At 33.3% G+C, this 24,912-nt stretch overlaps 1 protein-coding gene across 1 annotated transcript in view; it reads left to right on the top strand.

Moving 5' to 3' along the window:
* LRP1B (LDL receptor related protein 1B) overlaps nt 1-24,912 on the top strand; it is a 2,131,860-nt gene that overhangs the window by 2,032,566 nt on the left and 74,382 nt on the right. Inside the window, exons 78-82 of the mRNA XM_066281034.1 lie at nt 7,868-8,091; nt 9,101-9,207; nt 17,835-17,951; nt 20,116-20,289; nt 21,300-21,425. Coding sequence (XP_066137131.1) covers nt 7,868-8,091; nt 9,101-9,207; nt 17,835-17,951; nt 20,116-20,289; nt 21,300-21,425 — 748 coding nt within the window. The remainder of the gene's footprint in view (nt 1-7,867; nt 8,092-9,100; nt 9,208-17,834; nt 17,952-20,115; nt 20,290-21,299; nt 21,426-24,912) is intronic.

Here is a 24,912-nt window from a genome sequence, read left to right on the forward strand (position 1 = left end):
ATAAACAACTACATATCAATAATAACCCTAAATGTAAATGGATTAAATGATCTAATCAAAAGACATAGGGTAGCTGCATGGATAAGAAAACAAAATCCGTACATATTCTGTCTACAAGAGACACACCTTAAAACAAAAGATGCACATAGACTGAAGGTAAAAGGATGGAAAAAAACATTTCATGTAAATGGAAATGAAAAAAAAGCTGGGGTAGCAATACTTATATTAGACAAATTGGACTTTAAAACAAAGGATATAGTAAGAGATAAAGAAGGCCACTACATAATGATAAGGGGGGCAATCCAACAGGAAGATATAACTATTATAAATATCTATGCACCTAATATAAGAGTACCTAAATATATAAAGCAGACTTTGATGGATATAAAGGGTGAGATCAACAGCAATACTATAATAGTAGGGGATTTTAATACCCAACTAACATCACTAGATAGATCCTCAAGAAAAAAAAATTAACAAAGAAACAGCAGACTTAAAGGACACACTAGATCAACTCGAGTTAATAGATATCTTCAGAACCTTTCACCCTAAAACAGCAGAATATACATTCTTTTCAAGTGCTTATGGTACATTCTCTAGGATAGACCACATGTTAGGGCACAAAAGTGGTCTCAAAAAATTTAAGAAGATTGAAATCATATCAAGCACTTTCTCCAATCACAACGGCATGAAACTAGAAATGAACCACAACAGAAAAGCTCAAAAATTCTCAAACACATGGAAACTAAATAGCAGGCTTTAAATAACAAATGGATTAAGAATGAGATCAAAGAAGAAATAAAAAATTCCTAGAAACGAATGACAATGAGCATACAGCAACTCAAAATTTATGGGACACAGCAAAAGCAGTACTGAGAGGGAAGTTCATAGCACTACAGGCACACTTTCAGAAGCTAGAAAAAGCTCAAATAAACAACTTAACCCTGCATCTAAAAGAAGTAGAAAAAGAACAACAAGTAAAGCCCAAATGTTGTAGAAGGAAGGAAATAATAAAGAAGAGAGCAGAAATAAATGACATAAAGGCTAAAGAAACAATACAGAGGATCAATAAAACTAGGAGCTATTCTTTGAAAAGGCAAAGAAGATCGATGAACCTTTAGACTCACCAAGAAAAAAAAGAGAGAGGACTCAAATAAACAAAATTAGAAATGAGAGTGGAGAAATATCAACTGACACAACAGAAATACAAAATATTGTAAGACAATACTATGAATAAATGTATGCCAAAAAACTAGACAACCTAGATGAAATGGAAAACTTCCTTGAAACATAAAATCTTCTAAAATCAATCTGGAAGAATCAGAAAACCTAAACAGACTGATTACACCAAATGAAATCGAAACAGTTATCAAAGAACTTCCAACAAAGAAAAGCCCTGGGCCTGATGGCTTAACAAGTGAATTCTACCAAATATTCAAAGAAGAACTAACTCCTATCCTTCTCAAGCTATTTCAAAAAATTCAAAAGGATGGAAGACTCCCAAGCTCCTTTTATGAGGCGAGCATAATTCTGATTCCAAAACCAGGCTAAGACAACACAAAGAAAGAAAATTATAGGCCAATATCCCTGATGAATATAGATGCTAAAATCTTCAACAAAATATTAGCAAACCAGATCCAACAATATATGGAAAAATCATACACCATGATCAAGTGGGATTTATTCTGGGGAGGCAAGGCTGGTACAATATTTGCAAATCAATCAATGTGATTCATCACATAAACAAAAGGAAGGAGAAAAACCACATGATAATTTCAATAGATGCAGAAAAGGCATTTGATAAAATTCAGCACCGATTCATGATCAAAACTCTCAACAAAGTGGGAATACAGGGAACATACCTGAACATGATAAAAGCCATCTATGACAAACCCACAGCCAACATCATACTCAATGGGCAAAAATTATAAGCAATCCCCTTAAGATCAGGAACAAGACAGGGGTGCCCCCTTTTACCACTCTTATTCAACATAGTCCTGGAAGTCCTAGCCACAGCAATCAGACAAGAAGAAGAAATAAAAGGCATAGAAGTTGGAAAAGAAGAAGTAAAACTATCATTATTTGCAGATGATATGATATTGTATATAGAAAATCCTAAAGTCTCAGTCAAAAAACTACTGGACTTGATAAATGAATTCAGCAAAGTGGCAGGATATGAAATTAATACTCAGAAATCAGAGGCATTTTTATATTCAAGCAATGAACAGTCAGAAATAGAAATTAAGAAAACAATCCCCTTCACTATTACAACCAAAAAAATAAAGTACCTAGGAGTACATTTAACCAAGGAGACTAAAGACTTGTACTTGGAAAATTATAAAACATTGATAAAAGAAATCAAGGAAGATACAAACAAGTGGGAGCATATACTGTGATAATGGTTAGGAAGAATAAACATCATTAAAATGTCTATATTACCCAAAGCAATTTATAAATTTAATGCAATACCAATTAAAATACCAATGACATACTTTAAAGATATAGATCACATAGTCCAAAAATTTATATGAAACCAAAAGAGAACACTAATAGCCTCAGCAATCTTAAAAAAGAAGAATAAAGGGGGAGGTATCACAGTTCCTGATATCAAGTTATTCTACAAGGCCACTGTACTCAAAACAGCCTGATACTGGCATAAGAACAGGCATATAGATCAATGGAACATAACAGAAAACACAGAAATAAACCCACAGCTCTATGGACAACTGATATTTGACAAAGGACATAAGGGCATACAATAGAGTAAAGACAGCCTCTTTAATAAATGGTGTTGGGAAAATTGGACAGCTACCTGCAAAAAAAATGAAATTAGACCACCAACTTACACCATTCACAAAAAAATTCAAAATGGATAAAAGATTTAAATGTAAGTCATGAAACCATAAGCATCTTAGAAGAAAACATAGGCAGTAAGCTCTCCGACATCTCTCGCAGCAATACATTTGCTGATTTATCTCCACAGGCAAGTGAAATAAAAGACAGGATAAACAAATAGGACTATATCAAACTTAAAAAGCTTTTGCAGGCCCTGGCTGGTTGGCTCAGTGGTAGAGCGTCGGCCTAGCGTGCGGAGGACCCGGGTTCGATTCCAGGCCAGGGCACACAGGAGAAGCACCCATTTGCTTCTCCACCCCTCCGCCGCGCTTTCCTCTCTGTCTCTCTCTTCCCCTCCCGCAGCCAAGGCTCCATTGGAGCAAAGATGGCCCGGGCGCTGGGGATGGCTCTGTGGCCTCTGCCTCAGGCGCTAGAGTGGCTCTGGTCGCAACATGGCGACCCTCCGGAGGGGCAGAGCATCGCCCCCTGGTGGGCAGAGCGTCGCCCCATGGTGGGCGTGCCGGGTGGATCCTGGTCGGGCGCATGCGGGAGTCTGTCTGACTGTCTCTCCCCATTTCCAGCTTCAGAAAAAATGAAAAAAAAAAAAAAAAAAAAAAGCTTTTGCATAGGCAAAGACAATAGGAGCAGAATAAAAAGAAAAACTACACAATGGGAGAACATATTTGACAGTACGTCTGATAAGGGGTTAATAACCAAAATTTATAAAGAACTTGTAAATCTCAACACCAGAAAGACAAATAATCCAATCAAAAAATGGGCAAAAGAAATGAATAGACTCTTCTCCAAAGAGGACATACAGATGGCCAATAGGCATATGAAAAAATGCTCAACATCTCTAATCATTAGAAAAATGCAAATTAAAAGCACAATGAATTATCACCTAACAACAGTCAGAATGGAGCTCATCAACAAAACAACACAGAATAAGTGCTGGCAAGGATGTGGAGAAAAGGGAACCCACCTGCACGGCTGGTGGGAATGCAGACTGGTGCAGCCTTTGTGGAAAACAATATGGAGATTCCTCAAAAAATTGAAAATCAAACTGCCTTTTGACCCAGCTATCCCACTTTTAGGAATATACCCTAAGTACACCATAGAACTGTTCCAAAAGGAGAAATGCACCCCCATGTTTATGGCAGCATTGTTCACAATAGTGAAGATCTGGAAACAGCCCAAGTGTCCATCTGAGGATGAGTGGATTAAAAAGCTTTAGTACATATATACTATGGAATACTACTCAGCCATAAGAAATGATGACATCGGATCATTTATAATAACATGGATGGACCTTGATAACATTATACGGAGTGAAATAAGTAAATCAGAAAAAACTAAGAACTATATGAACTCATACATTGATGGGACATAAAAATGAGACTCAGAGACATGGACAAGAATGCGATGGTAACATGGGGTGGGGTGGAGGGGTGCGGAGGGGGTGAGGAAAGAGAGAGGGGGTGGGGGGAGGGGAGGGGCACATAGAAAACCAGATAGAAGGTGACGGAGGGCAATTTGACTTTGGGTGAGGGGTATGCAACATAATCAAATGTCAAAATAATCTGGAGATATTTTCTTGGAACATATGTACCCTGATTTATCAATGTCGCTGCATTAAAATTAATTAAAATAAGAAAAAAAAAAGAAAGAAATTATCCTTCAAGAAAATGCAGTCAAACTGTGTCTTGTACTCCGTGCAACAATGTGAACAATAGCTTTTGTTGTCAGGTTAACTGCATGCCTCTGCTGTCTCTTCAACATGACCTATTTCATTAGTGCTCTAGTTCATTGGCCTAGCTATCTAATGAGCTAGCCATAAGGGCAAATGAGAGTTTTATATTTTCTTCTTTTTAAGTTTATGTGTTTGTTTTGTTTTGTTTTCAACCTCTGTGGAGGCAAATGAGTCAGCTACATTTTAAACTTTTCTTGTTTATGTTTTCCTGTGTCAGATTCTACTCCACTCCCAGAACCTGCTTACTTTTCCTGTTTTTCACTTTTTGTATTTATCTGATTGATTTTGAACCATTTCCGAATTTTCAATTCATTATATCAAGATCCAGCAGGAATTCTCCCTTCTACTCTTCAGTCAATATCAATATGGGTCCCTTTTATATGGCAGATGCTATTCATAATCTTGACTTAACTGTGAGCAATAAAGAGGAACTATTTCATTCCTATGGAACTCACTATAAAGGTTGATTTCCTAATTTGGTCATATTTTCCTTGCTGTTTGTTCTTCTGTTCAGTCCTGATCTCTATCTCTTTAATTTTTTTTTAAATTTATTGATTTTAGAGAGAGAGGAAAGGAGAGAGAGAGAGATTTTTTTGTTCCACTCATTTTTGAATTCATTGGTTAATTCTTATATGTGCCCTGACAGGGAATTGAACTAACCTTGGCATATCTGGATGATGCATTAACCAACTAAGCTACCAGACCAAGGCCCAATCCTGATCTCTTCAGTGTTGAAAATCATTGAGCATTTAGAATGTTCTGAGTCACTGAGGATGAACATTGACAACATTTTCACCCTGCTGCCTTTATTTTATAAGAATCATCTTATCACTGATAATTCATGACTTTCAGTTGAAACTTTTAGATATGATCATCCTTCACCTCACATTCTAACTACTTTAATTGATATGGAATGACATTAAGAATTCTTTGATCAAGGAACCAGAGAATAAATGTGTAAATTTAAATAAGTCTTAATTCATTAATATCTTTTGTGTTTAGTATTGAAAAGTAACATTTTTTTCTTTTCTTTAACCAGTCTTCTTTACCCTAACAGGGCAACTTAAATATTGATTAATTCTTCTATAATTTATCATTAGTAAAATCTTTATCAGACTACTTGCCTGAAAAAAACATTACTAAATCAAACTTGTGAATTCTCTATCAACATTAAGAATTTGGGTTCTTGATTGTCAGCAGTACATGTATAGTAGTATGGAAAAGAAAATAATCCGACTTTTTTAAGCATGAGTAAAATAAAATGAAAATTCTAAATGTTAAAAAAGTGGAACTTTTCATTACATGTGTCCTATTTTGACAAGATACCATTATGATATAAAACCATGTATATATTTATAGCTCATATGGAAAAAACAGATATTTTTCTATGCTCATATTAGACAACAAATATATTTTTCTGCATGCTGAAGTTTTGTTCTACTGAAGTTAGAAAATAGTTAATGTATTCCAACAGGTTCTAACCAGATTATAATGATTATTTTTTTCCATTGTCTCTCATGTTTGTATATATATTATGACTTACACTGACAAGCCCATGTCATTTGTTTATATAATTACTTTTAAATGCCTCTAAACAAGAAAAAAGAGTTACTGGGACACGTGACAATAATTTTGTGATTTGGCTGAGAGAAATTTTATATTCTACGTCTATGTGTATTATTTAGATGTCATTTCTAAAGTATGTCTGCAGAGTGCTTTTTTTTTATTTAATTTCAGTTAGGTATGAGATATTGCTAAATAGATTCCTAGTATTTTTTGTTAGAGTTCAGAAATAAAATACTATAAAATTTTATAATTTCAGTTTTTAAACCAGTAGGTGAAGGGGTTATATAATAAAGGTCGTTAGAAATTGCTGGGTTCTGTGTTTAGTTCAAGCCATGTTTTTCTTCCTTGAAATCCCAGTAACCACATAGCAGACAGTGATTAGTAATTCCTGTTTCTCACTCCCATGTGGTTGTTTGTTTGCTTGCTCGTTTTGTTTGGGAAGTTCAGTTTCTTTTCTTTTAATCCAAGTCCACTTCTTAGTGAAATGTTTACTAGTAAACCACATGAGAAACTTTCATGTGTCAGAACCCCATATTTTCACTGGTTACCAGGTCCTAATGATATTCTTACACATCGCCTGCATGTCTATTTATAATACCTTAAAATAATTGTTTCCATTATGGATATAATGCCCCTATGAATCTTTTCTCACTTTTGGTTATACACAATATATCTGGCCATGTAAAACTAATTACTACACTAGTTCTTCCTCAAAGTGACCAAGTTATTTGAAGAGCACACATTATTTTCCTTATTGTCTATTCTCAATGACCTCTCATCCCTTTGTCTCACAATAATTTAATAATAAATATTAAGGAAAAAATCCAAGTTAGCAGATTTAATATAAATGACAGAGATTGTAACTTTCCTCAAAAGCTCTCTCTATCTCTTTAAATGTGTCAATTTGTACTAATTTTTTTTCAGTTTTTGAATCACGTTATATGTGCTGAGAATACCGGGCAGCTGAAACTTCTTTAAATTCCTAAAAAGAGTGTGTATTGTAAAAACTCTTTGAAATAAAAATTTGAGCACTATCTATTCAAGTTGAACATTTTTACCTTAGACTCAACAATTCTAATTTTTGCTAGAAACTCAATAGAAATGAGTGTTTTTGTTTGCCAAAACACATATAAGAGAATAGTATCCATGACTTTGGTTGTAATGGCCTAAAACCATAAATAGACCAAATGAACATCATTAGTAAAATGGTTAACAAATTGTGATAATTACATAAAAATAAAAATTTTTAAGTATTAACAACCAGCATGCACAACAATATGAATGAATTTCACAGGTATGATATTGAATAATTACAAATTGTTGAATTCTTCACAAATAGAAGAGCATGATTCTACTTATATAGATTTGTTAAAGCTATTCTATGGTGTTAGTCATCAGAATTATGGTTCCTTTCAAAAGAATACTGACTGGTAGATGTCACAGGTTAACCTAATAGAAATCTGGAAATATTCTATCAGATTGATGGATAAACAGGGTTGATGATATTGGTAAAACTCCTGTGAGTTTTACACTTAAGGATTTCTGAAATTATACACCTACAACTATTAAGAATAGATGTTGGGTATATTTAAAATCCTTATAACAATTAACACTTGACCTTGTTAATATGATTTTCTTACACACATGTAAATACAGAAAACTTCATCAGTTTATTTTTTTAAATAAGAATGGTTTATTGTTTTTGTCTTCTTGTAGTGCCCTGAATTTAAAAGACCCAGAGATATTGCAGTTGACTGGGTTGCAGGGAATATTTATTGGACTGATCATTCTAGAATGCACTGGTTCAGTTACTACACCACTCACTGGACAAGTCTGAGGTACTCTATCAATGTAGGACAGCTGAATGGCCCCAACTGCACCAGACTCTTAACAAATATGGCTGGAGAACCCTATGCTATTGCTGTAAATCCTAAGAGAGGGTAAGTTAATGACTGGGCTATTCATATTTCTTTATATGAGTATCCATTTTTAGAGATGCACCTGTGTGCTGCAGTTATGTTTCTGAAATGAATGCTCAACACATAATAGGTTCACAAGACTTTTGAAAATTCCTCTATTTCTCTTGTACAGAAGCATGTCCATGCTATTTTTACACCAAATTGAGGTGCAAATGTTTGGGTTTTTTTGAAAGGCTGCAAACTTACACATTCAATTTGTGTGTGTATTTGTGTTTTATGTGTGCATTTCAGAATTATAAAGCTAATGTGATAAACACATAACCACTATGTTGAATCTGATATTGAATTTTAACATTAAACATGTTAAACATATTTAGTGTAGATTATTAGTGTTTTAGCTGTTTGTGGAAATAAAAGACAAAGGCACGTTATGTATAGGCAAATTTAAGCAATTTAGAACAACCATTTACTTTCATTTACTTGAATTTTTTTTTGCTCTTTTACTTTTATATTTATAAACAATAACCAAAAAAAAAGTAGATAAGTGTTAAATTAAACTCCTGATTATCCATAAAGTGAATTACAGGATGCTGGGTAAAAAAAAACAAATGTTATTTACTTAGAAAAATTATAAGGGAAGAACACATTGATGTAGCATTTCTAATAAAATGAATATTCTGTCACGGGAAGAAGATAGTTTCAAGTGTTAGAAATACTTTTCTTCTAAAACGGTAATGAATTTTTCAAAATTGAACTTAACTTTTACTATCAAATAATGAACTATAGTGCACATTATTAATCAGTGTCTCCAAAATTTTAGTTCATAGTTATGACTTTAAAATGTTGATTGCTGGGACCCTCTATTGGAGGTTTTTATTCTGTAGCTTTAGATTTGGGCCTAGAAACCTGCTTTTTCAGGGCCTCTGGTGTGAATCAGATGCACATGATCTGAAGAAACACTGTGCTTTGCAGTAGAGTTTAGGTATAACAGTACCATACCTGGGCTAAACAACCAGACCTATCTTTTCAGGATGATGTATTGGACTGTTGTGGGGGACCACTCCCATATTGAAGAAGCAGCCATGGATGGCACTCTGAGAAGGATTTTAGTACAGAAAAATTTACAAAGACCCACAGGTATGATGTATTTGACAGTCTAAAATGTGTAGCAGTGTACTTAAGCATATTGGTGTTACAATTTTTTAGTTATATTGGCAATACAACCATTTTTGCAAGCAGATAAAATAATTTGTAGTATGAATTTATGAAAGTCATTAACATTTCATGATATATTTTTCCAACCGTGAAAGTCAGGTTCTTATCATGATGTTATGGGCATAGTATTTGAAAATTTCCCAAGTTTTAAGGCTGTTTGTAGGATTTTACATGCATGAAACTTTGACAGTTTATAGCAATATATTAGGGTATTTTTACAGATATATGTTAATGATGTTGAAATAGATGGTAATATTACTAGAGGATTAGAAAATAAATAAAGAGCTGAGAAAACTATTTTTGTGATAGAAAGGCTTGACAATGTTTTGCTTTTAATTCTCAGCGCTCACTCTGACTAATCAGCCTCCCACCATGCCATCACTACATCCCCAAACTCTTTGTACTCTGAGGACTGCTCAGGGGCTCAGGCCTTTGTTCTGGCTCCTTGCTCTTTGCCTCATTCCATTTCTCTCCCAGCCATCCATCTAGAGTGCCCTCCCAACTTAGTATATTTAGCTAGATCGTGTCCATCCTGTAAGATTTAATTTTAGCACTTCTTCCTCAATAAAACATATCAGACTACAAAAGTCTCGTGGCTATTGTGCCCTCCAACCCCACCTACTGCATCCCCATCAAAAGGATAGATTATATTTTCTATAGCACATGTTATTTAACAGTTATGCTTTGTAATATTTTTGTAGTTGAAATTTTATAGTATTTGGCACTATATCTTTTTAACTTTTAATCTTATTAACTTGTAATGTGCCTTGTGCTTTTTCCTCCTAATAGACTGCTTTTACTCTTTATGGGAATGAGCAGTCCTTGGGATTCAGTTCATTTGCATAAGTGTTTCTTCATTCAATGACTTAAAAAATACTAACTGAACACTCACCTGGTGCCAGAAATTATTCCAGATGCTAAAGAAATAAGTTACTAAAGAAAACCAGATAGAAGGTGATAGAAGACAATTTGACTTTGGGGGAGGGGTATACAGCATAATCAAATGTCAAAATAATCTGGCGATGTTTTCTCTCAACATATGTACCCTGATTTATCAATGTCACTGCATTAAATTTAATAATAAAAAAATTAAAAAAATATAACACTCACACACAAAAAAGAACTAAGTTCTTACCCTTCTGAAAAGAGTCCAACTCCCATAAAACTTACCTTTCTGCAGAGAATAAGGTATATATAATGTATCATGTCAGGTAGTTAAAATTGCTGTATAGAAAACATATACTAAGGGATGGACAGTTATGGGGGGTACCATCTTAGTTCTGATTATCAGAAAAAAGATCTCTAGAAAGGTAATATTTGAACATATAACTGAGTTAAAAGTTATAACAAGTCATGACTATGTGAACAAAGAGCTTTCCAAGCAGAGAGAACAGCAGGTCCTGAGTTAGGAAGGTGCTTAGCCTGTGTAAAAACAGCAAGAATATCAGCATGCCCAGAAGCGTATGAGAATTGTAGGCATGAGGGTGGCTGGGTGGCCAGAGGCAGGTCATCTAGAACCTGGGACACACTGGAAGCCCGGATTCTGTTCTAGCTCTAAGGGGAGCCAGTGGAGAGAGTGCCAAGCAGAGTGACAGGATCTGCCCAAACATTATTTTCATTGTTTAAAGACCTTTGTACTTTCTCTTCTTAACTTTTTATTTTTCACTAATTTTAGACTTATAAAAAAGTTAAAAAGCACTTCAAAAATTCTCTGATGTTAACACCTTATTTAATCATAATCTATATAATATTTTCATTTTAAAGAAAGATGTGGCAGCAGTTTATAGAATGGCACGTCAGAGAGTGCTTTGAAGGGAGCCTGAGATAGGAATTCTTGCAAAGGTGGTTTATGAAGGGAGTGTGATTCAGGAGAAACCTGTAAAAGGTGGAGGAAGGGATGGAGCCCAGAAAGACTGTGCTTCAGGTGAAGTCTAGTCTCAGCTTGAGCGACAGGGGATGTGCTTTGGAACATAAATTCCGTAACAGGCAAGAAGATCATCTTTTTATATTTGCCATCAGTCATTGGTTGGCCTTTGGGCCCTAACTTCCCAAGCAAGGCTGTGCAGTCAGTTGAGCCAAGTCCCCTGCAGAAAGGAGGGCAAGTGTAAGTCCTCAGATGCTAAGGCAGCAACTTGGAGATGGGTACTCTGCTGAGTAAAGGAGATTTGGGCTGGGTACCACACAGCCTCCTATAGTGGGCTAAATGAGGGAACATGTGCTGAAGAACTCCCACATGCTAACCATTCTGCTCAGCACTATGGGTGACTTAATAATGAACACGGCACAGTTCCTTTTCTCATGACTTTTACATTTGGAAAAGATATTGAGACATAATCAGAAGTAACTACAGTTTTGAGGAAATGTGAGAATTGTTACATACCTTCTACTATTATAGAAGTTCACAGTTAAGAAAGACTAGCTCCAGTATGAAACAAACAAACAAACAATGTGACAGGTATCTCCTGAAATAGCGCTTGAAGAATGTGCAAACATTTAGACATTTGAAAGATGGACAGATAACCCAACATAGTGCAGTGTTTATAAAGGTTTTTCTTTTTTTTGAGCCAGATACATCTGTGTTGTTGTTTTTTTAATGTTATTTCAGGGAGTCACTAATTAGCTGTGAGATCTCAGTAATAACCTTATTATCAAAGTTTTATTCTTTATTAACAAACCAGGGAGTGATAATAACTTAAAACAATGCTGTGTATATTAAATGACATAGCACCCTGAACCAGGGGTGCAATGCAGAACACATAGCATGTCTCACAATGACAGGAGTCATCATGAACCTAGAAGGGAACAGGGAAGGTAATGTAACATGAGCTAAGAATAGTGGACTTTAAAAGCTAAGATGTTTAGACATGATTTTATTTAGTAATTAATGAGCCACTGTACAATTTGGTGTCAAACAGTAATGTGAATAATGTAGACCTTCAGACATACTGCAGTGGCATCACTGTGCCAGTGGAATGAATAGATACAGAGACTAAAAGATCAGTTAACAGTCCACTGAATTATCCTCTGAGAGCAGAGAATAGTGAACAGTAACAGTGAGGTAAAAACAAAAGGATGTAGTGGAAGAAAAAGCAGAATTAGAGTAGTAGAATTTTGTCCTTTATGTATAAGAAGAGAGAAAGGGATAGAAACTATCCAGTAAATTAGTATTCATACAAGCATCTTCTTGTATTCTTCCTTCTTTCATACCTCCTTTCATTCAAAAGACATTGTTGCTCACTATAAACAGGCACTACTTGTCATCTGAAATATAGATCCCTGCACTCATGGATATTATAGTCTAATGTGGGATGAGTCCAAAACAACACCAACAATGGCGTTTGAGTGCACACATGCACTTGTGTGTGAATGTCTCTGATAAAGAGGAGTGTTGTGCTGCACCGGTGTCGCTGAATATACTTGGGAGGAGAGTTGATTGTTCAGAACAATCAATGTGAAAGGATGGAATTTAAAATGATGTTACAACACAGAGTAAAGAAGAGGTCAAAATGCCCTGAGGTAGGAAATGGATTTGAAAGGAAGCCAAAGAGCATAATAAAGAAGTTGGAAAGTGGTATGAGACAAGGCTTGTAGAGGTGCCTAAGGGCCAGCCCAGGCAGACTCTTAGAGACCATGACAAAGACCATTGACTCATGTTAAGCAAGTAACAGGAGCTGCTCAGACATCCATAGGGACATGTCAAGAAGGTGGTTGATTTGAGGTTTTCTATTCCATTTTTAGAGGGCATATATGAGTTTTATTTTAGGCAACTTCGTTATGAGAACTTTTGCCTTACTCACAGGAGTAGGGCACTTAGGAACCATTTATTTACTCACTTAACTCATATTTATCATGTGCCTAGTATATGTCAGGCATGATTCTAGATACCTGGAATATAGGCTTTAACTCACAGTTTACTGTCCCTGTTCTAGTGCGTAATTTCTAGTCAGAGCCAAAGGCTAAGATGCCAACAGTAGAAATATGATATTTAAAAAGTAAATTATAAAGTAAGTTCTGAGATATTTAGCGCTATGAAGAAAAGTAGAGTAGTAAGAAGGGTCAAGAATGGGGGAGGTTAGTTTGAAGCATAACATTTTCAAGTCATTAGGTTAGAACTTTTAAAAGGTGGCACTTGAACACAGACCATACGATACTGTCACTCAGCCACAGGCAAATAAATGTTGCAGGTGTGGATCCAACCCAAGCTGGAGATCAGATGGAAATACCTTACATTAAATAAAAATTTTAGTTCTGGAGATCAAATCAGAAGTAGAAATCTAATTTAGAATATTAGCAACAGAATGCTGGTATTTAAAGTTGGTGGAGTTATTAAAATGGAGAAGGGAGAGGGAAACAAACAGACTTCTTAGGATAGAATTTTATGAGATGCTTAGATTTAGAAGATTAAGGTCAAAAGTAAAGTCTGTGAAGTTGTCTGAGCAATGAGTCAAGCAACAGGATTTAGTGTTATCAAAGCTGATGGAAGAGTTTCAAAAGGAAGATGATATGTGCAATTGAATATAGTATAGGGCCTTACATAGAGGAAATATGAAGTAGTAGAAAGAGCATAGCCTTCCATTTATATGAGTCAAAATTGAGCAGCCTGCGCCTGACCTGTGGTGGCGCAGTGGATAAAGTGTCAACCTGGAAATGCTGAGGTCGCCGGTTCGAAACCCTGAGCTTGCCTGGTCAAGGCACATATGGGAGTTGATGCTTCCAGCTCCTCCCCCCCGTTTCTCTCTCTCCTCTCTAAAAATGAATAAAGAAAAAAAAAATTCTCTTCAAAATTGAGCAGCCTGCATATAATTTGAGCATCAATTTTCTCATCTACAAAAAGTATTGATAATTTGTATCTTACCTGTAATTAGTGTGCTTTAAAATAATTATGAGTTATATGAATGAAGCAATGATTACCTACAATTTTAACACTGTAATGCATGATATGGTTGTAAAGTTTCTTTTAATAAATGGCAAACTTGTTTGTTTGTTTTTTATTATTAAACACTATATTAAAGACAGGAAGAATAATCCACCTTCTGTTTCAATCAGTTGTGATGTGGTTGAGTAGTATGCTCCATGAGAATAGGAATATAATCTGTTTCATTCTATACCCATGCCTAATACTTGGCAGAGTATGTTGTCAGGAGGTGTGTTATGGATGTAATTATTGAGCAGAAACTAGTAAAATATGGACTAGCTTCCAGTTTTTCCTCTAGTAGAAAAGTATGTAGAATTATATAAATTTGATTTAAGTACCACATTGATTTGTAGAAGCTTATTTATGTTACCTTTGTCTCTTCACTTATAATGGCAATTTTTGAGAGAATGAAGAATTAAACACTGGCCCTTGGACCAGTCTTAAAATATTTGATTCATTCAGCAAATTCTTCATCCTTGGCCAACCAAAGATCTCTAATTTTAAAAAAATGGATAAAAACTTAAGGACTATTTTGCAAATCTTTGATGCATTTATTTTATTAACATTCATAAATAAACGTGCATATGCATATAGGTATATATGCATGTATGTACATATAGATGGGAAATAATTTTAATGTGCTTTTGGAATCTAAGACTCTATGTAGGCAACTTTTTTCAGAAAATACTTTTAACAATTATTGAAAATAAATTTGATACAGTGGTAAATATCTTTACTTTTTAGACCTCTCATCACCTCTTAAATTAAGAATACAGTAGTGCATATTTGATGGTTATTACTACCTTAAAAATCTTGGCTTCCCTTTAACACAAATGTATATAATATTTATCTTTATTTTTGAAAACAGAGTAATTTTAATATATTGCTCTCTCTAAATCTTATCTGTTAAATATTATATTGGTACTATGGTAACTTATCATAAGATTTTGTTTTTTCCTTTTTGTTTAAGACCTTAGTTGAAATAAGGAACTAGTGGGAAGGTAATCTTGAAAATTTCAGAGTTCAACCAAAGTAACATTTAAAAAATCTCTAAAATATAGTAGTAGTAGTTGTATCATGGAAGATATTAAGCAAATGACTACATGATTAGGCTCATTATTGTGCATTCCTAAAACTTAGTGAGCATAACTTAATCTTCTATGAACCATCCAAATTGCAATTCCATTATGCTTTATTAGAATAAGTATGGCATTTTATTTAAAGATTTTTGTACTTATATTGACTTGTTTCTAAATTTTAATCATCTTCAGTTTAGATAAGACTGATTTCCTTTGAAATTGATTTTTCTCCTGTTTTATTATTGGTTCGTAATGACAAAAAGAAGATGTGGTAGTTTAAGATGGAAATGGACTAGTTTTTTTCATATAAACTTAACTCGTATATATATATATATATAATGAGAAAAGCTAGTTACTCTCTTTATTAACTTTTTAATTTAAAGGGATTAATTTAAGTTTTATTAAAGGGATTAAGGAAAAATCAAAATAATCGATTTGTAGAATTTTTAGAAAATAAATTCCACTCACTTAAAAGTTTTTTTATATAAATTTTATCTAGATGTAATTCCATTTAATAATATAGTATGTGACTGGAGCTGATGAAGATGGGTATGTTTTAGATAAACCTAATTAATAATTCTTTATATGACACTTCTGAGAACTTTTCACTGCTGCTGAATCTGAAAAAAAACAATATGATAATTAAATTGGATTACACACTATAATTGTCTACAATTATAAAATTTTATATTTTTAAATATAAAGACCAATTTTGTTGAGCATAGTTTTTTCTTTTAACCACTTCTTTATTAAATTACACAGGTAGAAAAGAAAGTTTTAATTTCTTCTTAGACAACACTTCTGAAATATAACTGTGGCAGCAGGAACTAGATCTTTTTATGGTTCATGTTCCCCATAATTATAGCAGAAACATAATTCCCACCATGACTCCAAATAGCAAATTAATCCTTGAGCAGAAACTAGTAAAACATGGACGATTTGTTTTAATTATGCAGTTATTTCTGAAGCTGATTGAACATATAACATTCTTATGTCATGCTTGAAGAACAATATTTATATTTAGTTATATTTTGATTACATTTAGGCTAGATCTACCTATTTAATTGAGGAATTAGTCCCAAATGATGTTCAGCGTGATCTTTTACTTTTTCTGATTATTCAATGTTGGACCATTTGCACAGAGATACATACAATTAGCACAAATTCAAAAATAGCTTTCTTTTAGTTGCCTTGTCATTAAAGTGTACCTCATTTATTAAATGTCCTGATTGGAAAAGCTCGTTAACATTCATATGTCAAAATATTTTACTTGTATTGTACTGTCAAAGTATATACTACCTCATATCTAAAGACTGGCTATATCAAGTGACCAGGCAGTGGTACATTGGCTAGAGCATTGACCTGAGTCACTGAGGACCCAGGTTCAAAGAACCGAGGTCACTGGCTGAAGTGCGGGATCATTGACATAAACCCCCATGGTTGCCAGCTTGAGCCCAAAGGCTGCTGACTTGAAGCCCAAGGTCACTGGCTTAAACAAGGGGTCACTGACTCAGCTGGAGCTCCCCCCATCAAGACACATATGAAAAAGCAATCAATGAACAACTAAATTGCCCTTTCTGTCTTTCTGACCCCCCCCCAAAGAAAAAAAAAAGCTATATCACAAAATTTAAATATCTACAGCAATAAAGACTTTTTTATATATTGAAGGAATCTTACATAAAATAGTCTATATGTTAATATTTTTGCAAGAAGATGCTGGCCAGATTTCAATCACATTATAAAATAAAATAAAATTGAATAAAGAGAAAAGCATTTTTTTACCATATATTACTTTATCTCATTGTTATTCACTAACAGATACTGATGATAAAAATAAAAATAAGACATCTCATAACAAAGTAATGGTTAAAGAAAAAATATTAGAGTGAAAAATTTAAGCACAACTAGAACCTTAAGGAATTTATTATTCATTCTTCTTCACTATAACCATCAACATTTAGTCTATTAAACTTCATCATGCACACAGATTTCTCACATCAACATAGAACAACTCCAAATGAGTGAAAATATCTTATAATTAATCTCATAAAATTTTTCTATACTGAGTAATGTACCTCATGAAGAGATTAAAAATAAAATCAGTTATACGATATTATTTTAAAAGTTGTATGTTAATTAAATGATTAGTTAATTATGTGTATACTACAAAGTTCAGTTAATTATGTGTATACTACAAAGATCAGTTAATTATGTGTGTACTACAAAGATACAGACCATGGAAAAGTCTTTTAGAAAATAGCCATAACTAAAAAAATCTGTGAAGTATGAAAAGGATGGATTCTTAGGGTAGCTTTCCCTATCTGAATAAGATTTTTGCTACACTTTATTACATAAATTCTATGTCATCTATACTCTTGTATTTCAGATAAGATTTATTTCATTTTTTCTAATTTGTACAGTACAATGATTGACTGTAATTTCTGTGGTACTTGAAGAAAAACATCAATCATAACTATACATTAAGAAGCAAAAACATAATTTTAAATTGTATGAAGTTGATTTCTGTTATTTGTCTTTGTGTGTTGATTCTGCAGGGCTGGCCGTGGATCATTTCAGTGAGCGGATATACTGGGCGGACCTTGAGCTCTCCCTTATTGGCAGTGTTCTGTATGACGGCTCTGATTCCGTCGTCTCTGTCAGCAGCAGACAAGGTTCGTAAAGTGCTTATGTTCTTTTAATTATTACTGAGAGAATTAAATAATGGGATGCAAATATAAGTATGAAAGCTTTGTATTTTATATTTCCTCAAATTATTTCTTCTTTCAACTTTCAATAGCTCTTGGTATTGATTACAGTTTCATTCCTCCTGAAATAACGACTGCAGGCCAGAAGAACTTCTTGACTTTAAGACAAACATGATCCAGCACTGCCTAGATTCAGAAAAAATTCATTCTGCTGCTTCTGTGGATACTCCATTCTGAGCAGACCTCTTTAAGCAATCAAGATTAGTGTCTGTGAAAATTCTTATTTCAAATTGCAATGGTAACAAGCAGGAGAGAAGTTACTCTATATAGTAAAACATGATAGTAACAATTATTATTATAGGTAATTGATAGGTATACAGTTATACAAGGGAAAAGCAGTGTGTAAAAATGACAGCTTACCTCTACATCAATGACATCACAATACACTGGTCCTCTTCTCTTGTGTCACCTTTTTCGTATCCACCTCCATGCCTGCCTCCCGTTTCTCTCTCTTACTTCCTGGCTCCTTTCTGTGCCCACACACTTTTGTGCCTGACAACCCCAATACTCTCTGTGAACCTACTTTCTTTCCCTTCTCTTTTTCTTTCCTTTTCCTACCACAACCCCTTCTTTTATTTCCACATATTGCTCATAATAAGGAGTTGAAGTTTTTAAATTTAATGAATATAGCTTTGCTTCTTGTTTTGTTTCATTTTTTTAACAAAAGCAGAGCTGTTGAAAGAAAAACATTGAACATTCATTGTGAACTTTGTCTAAAGTGTGTTTTTGTGTGGAGACCATGGATGTTTAAATAAAATCACATTTCTTGTAATTGATTACAAGAAAGTTAACTTGTTTCAACTTAAGCATATATTTTACTATTTCAAAAAACATTGAAGAAAAATGTATAAGTTTAAAACATATTTTATATTCTAGCAGCTCTAGAAAATAGGTCAATTGTAAGATGGGGCAAAGTAGGTTTACAGTTGTGTGAAAATGTTTACTTATTATTATTTATTAATTATTTTATTACTTTCTACATGAAAAACTGTAGACCTAACTTTTCCCCACCTTGTATAAATGATTTTTTTGCTTGCTTTAAGTTTCAGTGACAAAAGTTAGATTATTTTTTTGTAAAATCTCTTAAAATAAGTTATTCAGTAAAATGGGAAAAACTAATGGCCTATATTATTTTTAGCCAAACAAGTCAAATGTATGATTGCCATTTTCTAGCTCTTGTTTACTCCATTTCTAAAAAAATAAAAAAATAACGTCAAATATTTTTTTTGGATTTTACTCTAAAAATCAACCCAGGATTGCTTGATTAATTTGTTATTCAAGTAATCTACCTAGATTGTTAATTTTATCCAAAAAACAATTTGAGAATTTTATGAACTTCTGTTTCTGTGCAAACAATAAGATTGACCTATAAGCTTTCTTTTTTAAAAAATATTATTTGAATTGGATTTATTGGGGTGACAACAGCTAATAAAAGTTTGTGCCGGTTTCAGATGTACATTTCTATAGCACATATCTGTACACTGCACTGTGTGCTCACCACCTCAGGTCAGGTTTCACCCGTCACTGTTTATCCCCCCTAACTGTTTTCTGCCTCCTTCCACCCCCTTTTTCCTCTTGTAATCATCATACTGTTTTCTTGTCTGTGTGCTGTTGTTGTGGTGGTGGTTTTGCTTAATTCCTTTACCTATTTCACCCAGCCCCCAGCCCCCTTCTCTTCGGACAGCTGTCAGTCTGTTCTCTGTATCTGTGAATCTGTTTCTATTTTGTTTGTTAAGATAGGCTTTTCTTTTGATGGCAAATTGTAAAACAGAGAAGATTATACTGCATATAATGAGCCCCCAGCAAACGTTTTGTGGTTGTGAAGATGATTAAAGTGATGATGATAATGTTTTTTATGTTCTGAGTGACAGATTTAGTATCTCACATATTCCTAAGGCAAAGAAAGTAATTCTAATAACTTTCTAGGTGGTATTAAAAATATTCTAAATTCTGAAAATTTTTTCTAAGGAATAGTAATAAGATTTTTTATAAGATTTTGGATAAACTTCATTTTCTTAAGTCTGAGTATTTACATTAAAACTTTTATAACTCTGCCTTCTGAAAATTCTAGGCTTGTTACATCCACATAGGATTGATGTCTTTGAAGATTATATATATGGAGCAGGACCTAAAAATGGTGTATTTCGAGTACAAAAATTTGGCCATGGTTCAGTAGAATACCTAGCTTTAAATGTTGATAAAACAAAAGGTGTTTTAATATCTCATCGCTATAAACAACTAGACTGTAAGTATAATTTTTTATCCAGTTGTATATATTGGTGCATTATTTTCCTTATGACTCTCAAAAGAAAGTATTTTTAACCGTCTTAATTATTTCAATATTTTAACCCCAGTAACTTAAGTAACTTTAATTTTTATCTCGCCAGACTTTAAATATCCAAAATCAAGTTATAAGTAATTAAAAAATTTGTTTCTGTCTTAACAAATATGAAAATTTCAGAATTAGACTATGTTTTCTTGGAATTAGAATTGATATTGTTATTTTAAAAATGGATCTTAATCTATTTTTCTAAAATTCTTAATAAACCATTTTGAGTTATTGACTAGTAAGGAAACTCATCCGTAGTTTGACTTTCTTTACTGATAACCAAGTAGCAATATCATTAACATTTTATTCTTAAAGGTATCTGAGGAGCACTGTTCTCTAGGGTCATTTTTTCCCGATTACTTATGATTTTTATTATCACTTTCCCTCCTAGAAGAGAAGTGGTAAATAAGTGATGTTATTATCTTGAAAGATATATTTTAAACCCAACAATCAAAAATATTAACAACCAAAATAAAATGCGGTTGAAATTCTACTAACGATCTGTCTTTATGTATGAGTACATCTTTCAAGAAACTGTTTACAAATTATTTATAATTAATCTTTATGGTGAATAGAAAAGGGTTTAATCTCATTTGCTGCCATGATCTGGAAAGGTAAAATTGGTGTTTATCTAAACCAGTGTTGGAAACAGACTAAAACAACATATAGCATCCTAAAATCTTCTTAAAACTGTATCTAAAGTTTTACTGCTCTTACCAATCATCTGACATATATGGTTAGTAATATTTTTTCACCTATTAAGGTGATCAGTAATATTGAAATGAAACACTTTTAGCAGAAATTCAATATGATTTATATTCAGGGTGCTAATTTATCTTTTCACCTTATTGAATTTCATGAGTTTGAAACTTATTGTATTTATAGTTACACATCTCTTTGTTTTTTTTCATTTTTGTTTTAAACAGTACCCAATCCATGCTTGGATTTAGCATGTGATTTCCTCTGTTTGCTGAATCCTTCTGGGGCCACTTGTGTGTGCCCAGAAGGAAAATATTTGATTAATGGCACCTGCAATGATGACAGCCTGTTAGGTAGGTAAACATCATTTTATCTGTAAATAATACATTTATTTGTATAATAATTTTTATAGCTATGGGCAATGAGTGGAATTAGCTACTCAGTCATCAGTTTAGTTGCCTTAATATTATTGTTTCTTGAATGCCTGCATAAACTGTTCTTTAGATTATTACTTTCTATTAATTCATTCTACACTAATTCACAAAGCTGCATTGAGAACTTACTATATTTAAGAGTAGGTTAAGAACTTTGAAGCCACACACAGAATTAAAATACATATTTTATATAGCTTTTGTAGCAGTAAAGATATTTCTGAGTATGCTGTTCTGCTATTAGTTTAAACTCAACCCCAAAATCCATTTATTCATTTAACAACTTTATATGAAATAACTTATGAGTGCCAATACTAATTTAGAAACTAAGGATTAATTTATAAACTAAGTTCTAGTTACTTTTGGGTAAGACTGGATTAACACTAAACAGTACCACTACTACTGGTAAATTTTTTGAGGCCTTATGAACAAAACATAACACTAATTTAGAAAAAAGACCTACACAATATCTTCACTCAGGAAGTTCATAATTTAGAAGCTAGTGGTTGAATCAAACATTAAAATAAATTGAAACATCATTTCAGTTGCTGATAAGCATTAAAGAGAAAAAAGCATACATAAATAGTGTGAGCATTTATATTTAAGACATTAGTCATATAGGGAAATAAAATTACTATTAAAAAAATCATCCCTAAATTATATTTCACAGACTAAAAAAAAATGCTCCAAAATCCTTTGAGGATTAAAGCAAACATTCTCCAATGAGTACACACTTAGAATCTCTACATAGCAAGATTTTCTACCTGCTATATTTTTCTCTGTTAGAATGAGCTCCTCACATGAACACTCTGTTTTTTTAACTCAGTCAGCATCTTTACCCACATACAATTTCTCATTGTTCTCTCGTAGGTTATGTTCAATCTGAAGACTTTCCAAGACACTAAATGTCTAAAATTATCAAAACTATCATAATTTTAAGATAGATTCCTCTAGCATTAGCTATGCAAAGCTGAAGAGGTTACAAAGATGAAATGATGAATGGCATAAACACCAACAAATATATATTTATATGGATAGTAATGCAAGCCACAGAAGAGAGAGTTAAATTTATGAAAGAATTCAGATGATTATCCAATTAGAGAATTATCATTTTCTATAGACTATGACTTTAGAACAAGGTCTGTAAAGACAAATTGGACTTCAGTTTAGTGGGAATGAAAGAACAAAATATTGAAACAGAAAACAATTATTTGAAAAGCATAAACTAATGCATACAAAGAAAATAAAGAGTTGTTTATTTCAGTTGGTATGACGAATGTGTGAAATATTTGGGTAGCAATGTTGGGGAATTCTTAACAGAGTAAAATGTGAATTATGATTGGTATTTTGGACGGGTACCTTCAGGCTAGTTCTTGAAAAGGGTTGCGTCCACTGGCTTTAGGATGCACCCTTTTCCTTTACCATTTATCTTCCCAATCAGTAGCTGTGATCTCAATGGTGATGGCAGAATAAGGGAATTAAATGAACATTTTAACTATTACCAGGTACATTTTTCACTCACTGCTCCAACATGGTCATATAGCTGACTTGTGTACAGCCACATATTTTTCTTAACTTCAAAACAGATTCTTGAAAATTTCAACAATTTACTAACTGATCCCTCTGATCATTTTAGTACCCACCTGGAATCATACATAGTTATTCCAGTGTTATTGACTACATTCCCTATCCCCACGACTGTTTTGTAACTATCAATTTGTACTTCTTAATCTTTTCCCTTTTTGTTGTCAAGCCCCTCCACCCCCACCCATATGGCAACACTTAGTCTCTGTATCTATGATCCTGTTTCTGTTTTGTTTGTACCTGAAACTAATATAAAATAATAGTGAATGTCAACTGTAATTGAAAAATTAAAGAAATGCATACATATAACCAATATGGGAAGTAAGGTGTTTGTGATTCATCAGAATATGAGAAGAAATAATACACATAAAATAAAATACATGTCTTTTTTATTATCCTTTAAAAAATGTCATCAAATTCTTCCTTGTAAAAGACATAGCACATTTTTACTAGTTACACACACAGTCATAACCAGTATTCTCTCCAGTGTCTCCCATGTGCCATATCAACTTCTATTATTGTTTGAATGGAAGAGACCCCTGGAAACGAGATCGGGACTCTACACATGAGAACACCATTGATGCTACTAAAGTGACTTTTACATTGGCTCAAATGTTATGTGCTTTTTTAAATGATCAAGTCTCAGACAATTTTTGTTTCTTTTTTGTTCTTTAGAACTAGACATTACTTTCTTTACTTTATAACCCTCCTTGTTTCCTCTTTGATCAGTAAAAATTATTTATTCAATAATCCAAACTCAAATACCCAAGAACTTGGACTGTGGCAGGGCTGAGGAGGAGTTTTGGATTAGACCAAAATCTATCTATCACTTAACCAATTTATTTGACACTGTCCTACCTCAGTCACATTTTCTTCTGAGTAAAATTGGATTAACATTAAATACTACTATTGCTAGTAATAATAATAAATATTTTGAAGACTTGTAGGCAAAGCGTATTATTGGAATGTTATATGTATATTATTTCATTTAATAATCACAAAATTCTAGTGATGCTATGTTCTGTTACCCTTATTTTTACTGATTAGAACATTAGAGCAGGGGAAGCTCAACTGAATGTCTAAAGTTACTTAGTAACGACGGTACTTGAAGTGGAACCTAGACATTCCACACTCCTACCTATCACAGCGTACACACAGGGCCTCCATACCACCCACAGTACACATGTCCAAAGTCACTGGAAATAGGAGACATAACATACATAAAGTGCTAGCGCAATAGTTTGCAAAAAGTAGGCACACAGCACTCTAAATCTGTCATGAAGTAGGTAAGAAAATGACACAATTTGTGTAGTTCTGTATTTGAAATAAAGAAGCATGTTTGTTCAAATACACTCTTATCCAAGATCTAAAACTTCTTTAGAGATTTCAGTTTTATCATATCAATCTTGCTTTAAAGCCTGAATACAGAATCTTTCTCAAAGTTCATTATGCATTTTAGAAGAAAATGTTATATTTCACATAATCAGAGTGTTAGAAAATATTCACATTACATTAGCTTCTGTGTATATAAGCTTTGTTAACAGACTGCTTGGACCACTTCAGTTAGGATTATAAATAAGTGGATTTCAGAGTTATTGATTGATGTATATAAATGCCAATTAATTTTTTTCTGACATTAACATTTGATAAAGCCAAGTTTTTCAGCTCTATATAATTACTTGCTTCTCTATAGCTGCTATTGTTAAATGGTGAGTATGCTGAATATTTTTAATCTCATGTAAGAAATTTGAAATTCTAATGTTACTCATTCTTGAGGAAGTATTCACCTGTTCTTTGCTAGAGCTGATTATATATAATTACTGGA

The sequence above is a fragment of the Saccopteryx bilineata genome, chromosome 5 (assembly GCF_036850765.1).
Source record: "Saccopteryx bilineata isolate mSacBil1 chromosome 5, mSacBil1_pri_phased_curated, whole genome shotgun sequence".
Taxonomy (NCBI): domain Eukaryota; kingdom Metazoa; phylum Chordata; class Mammalia; order Chiroptera; family Emballonuridae; genus Saccopteryx; species Saccopteryx bilineata.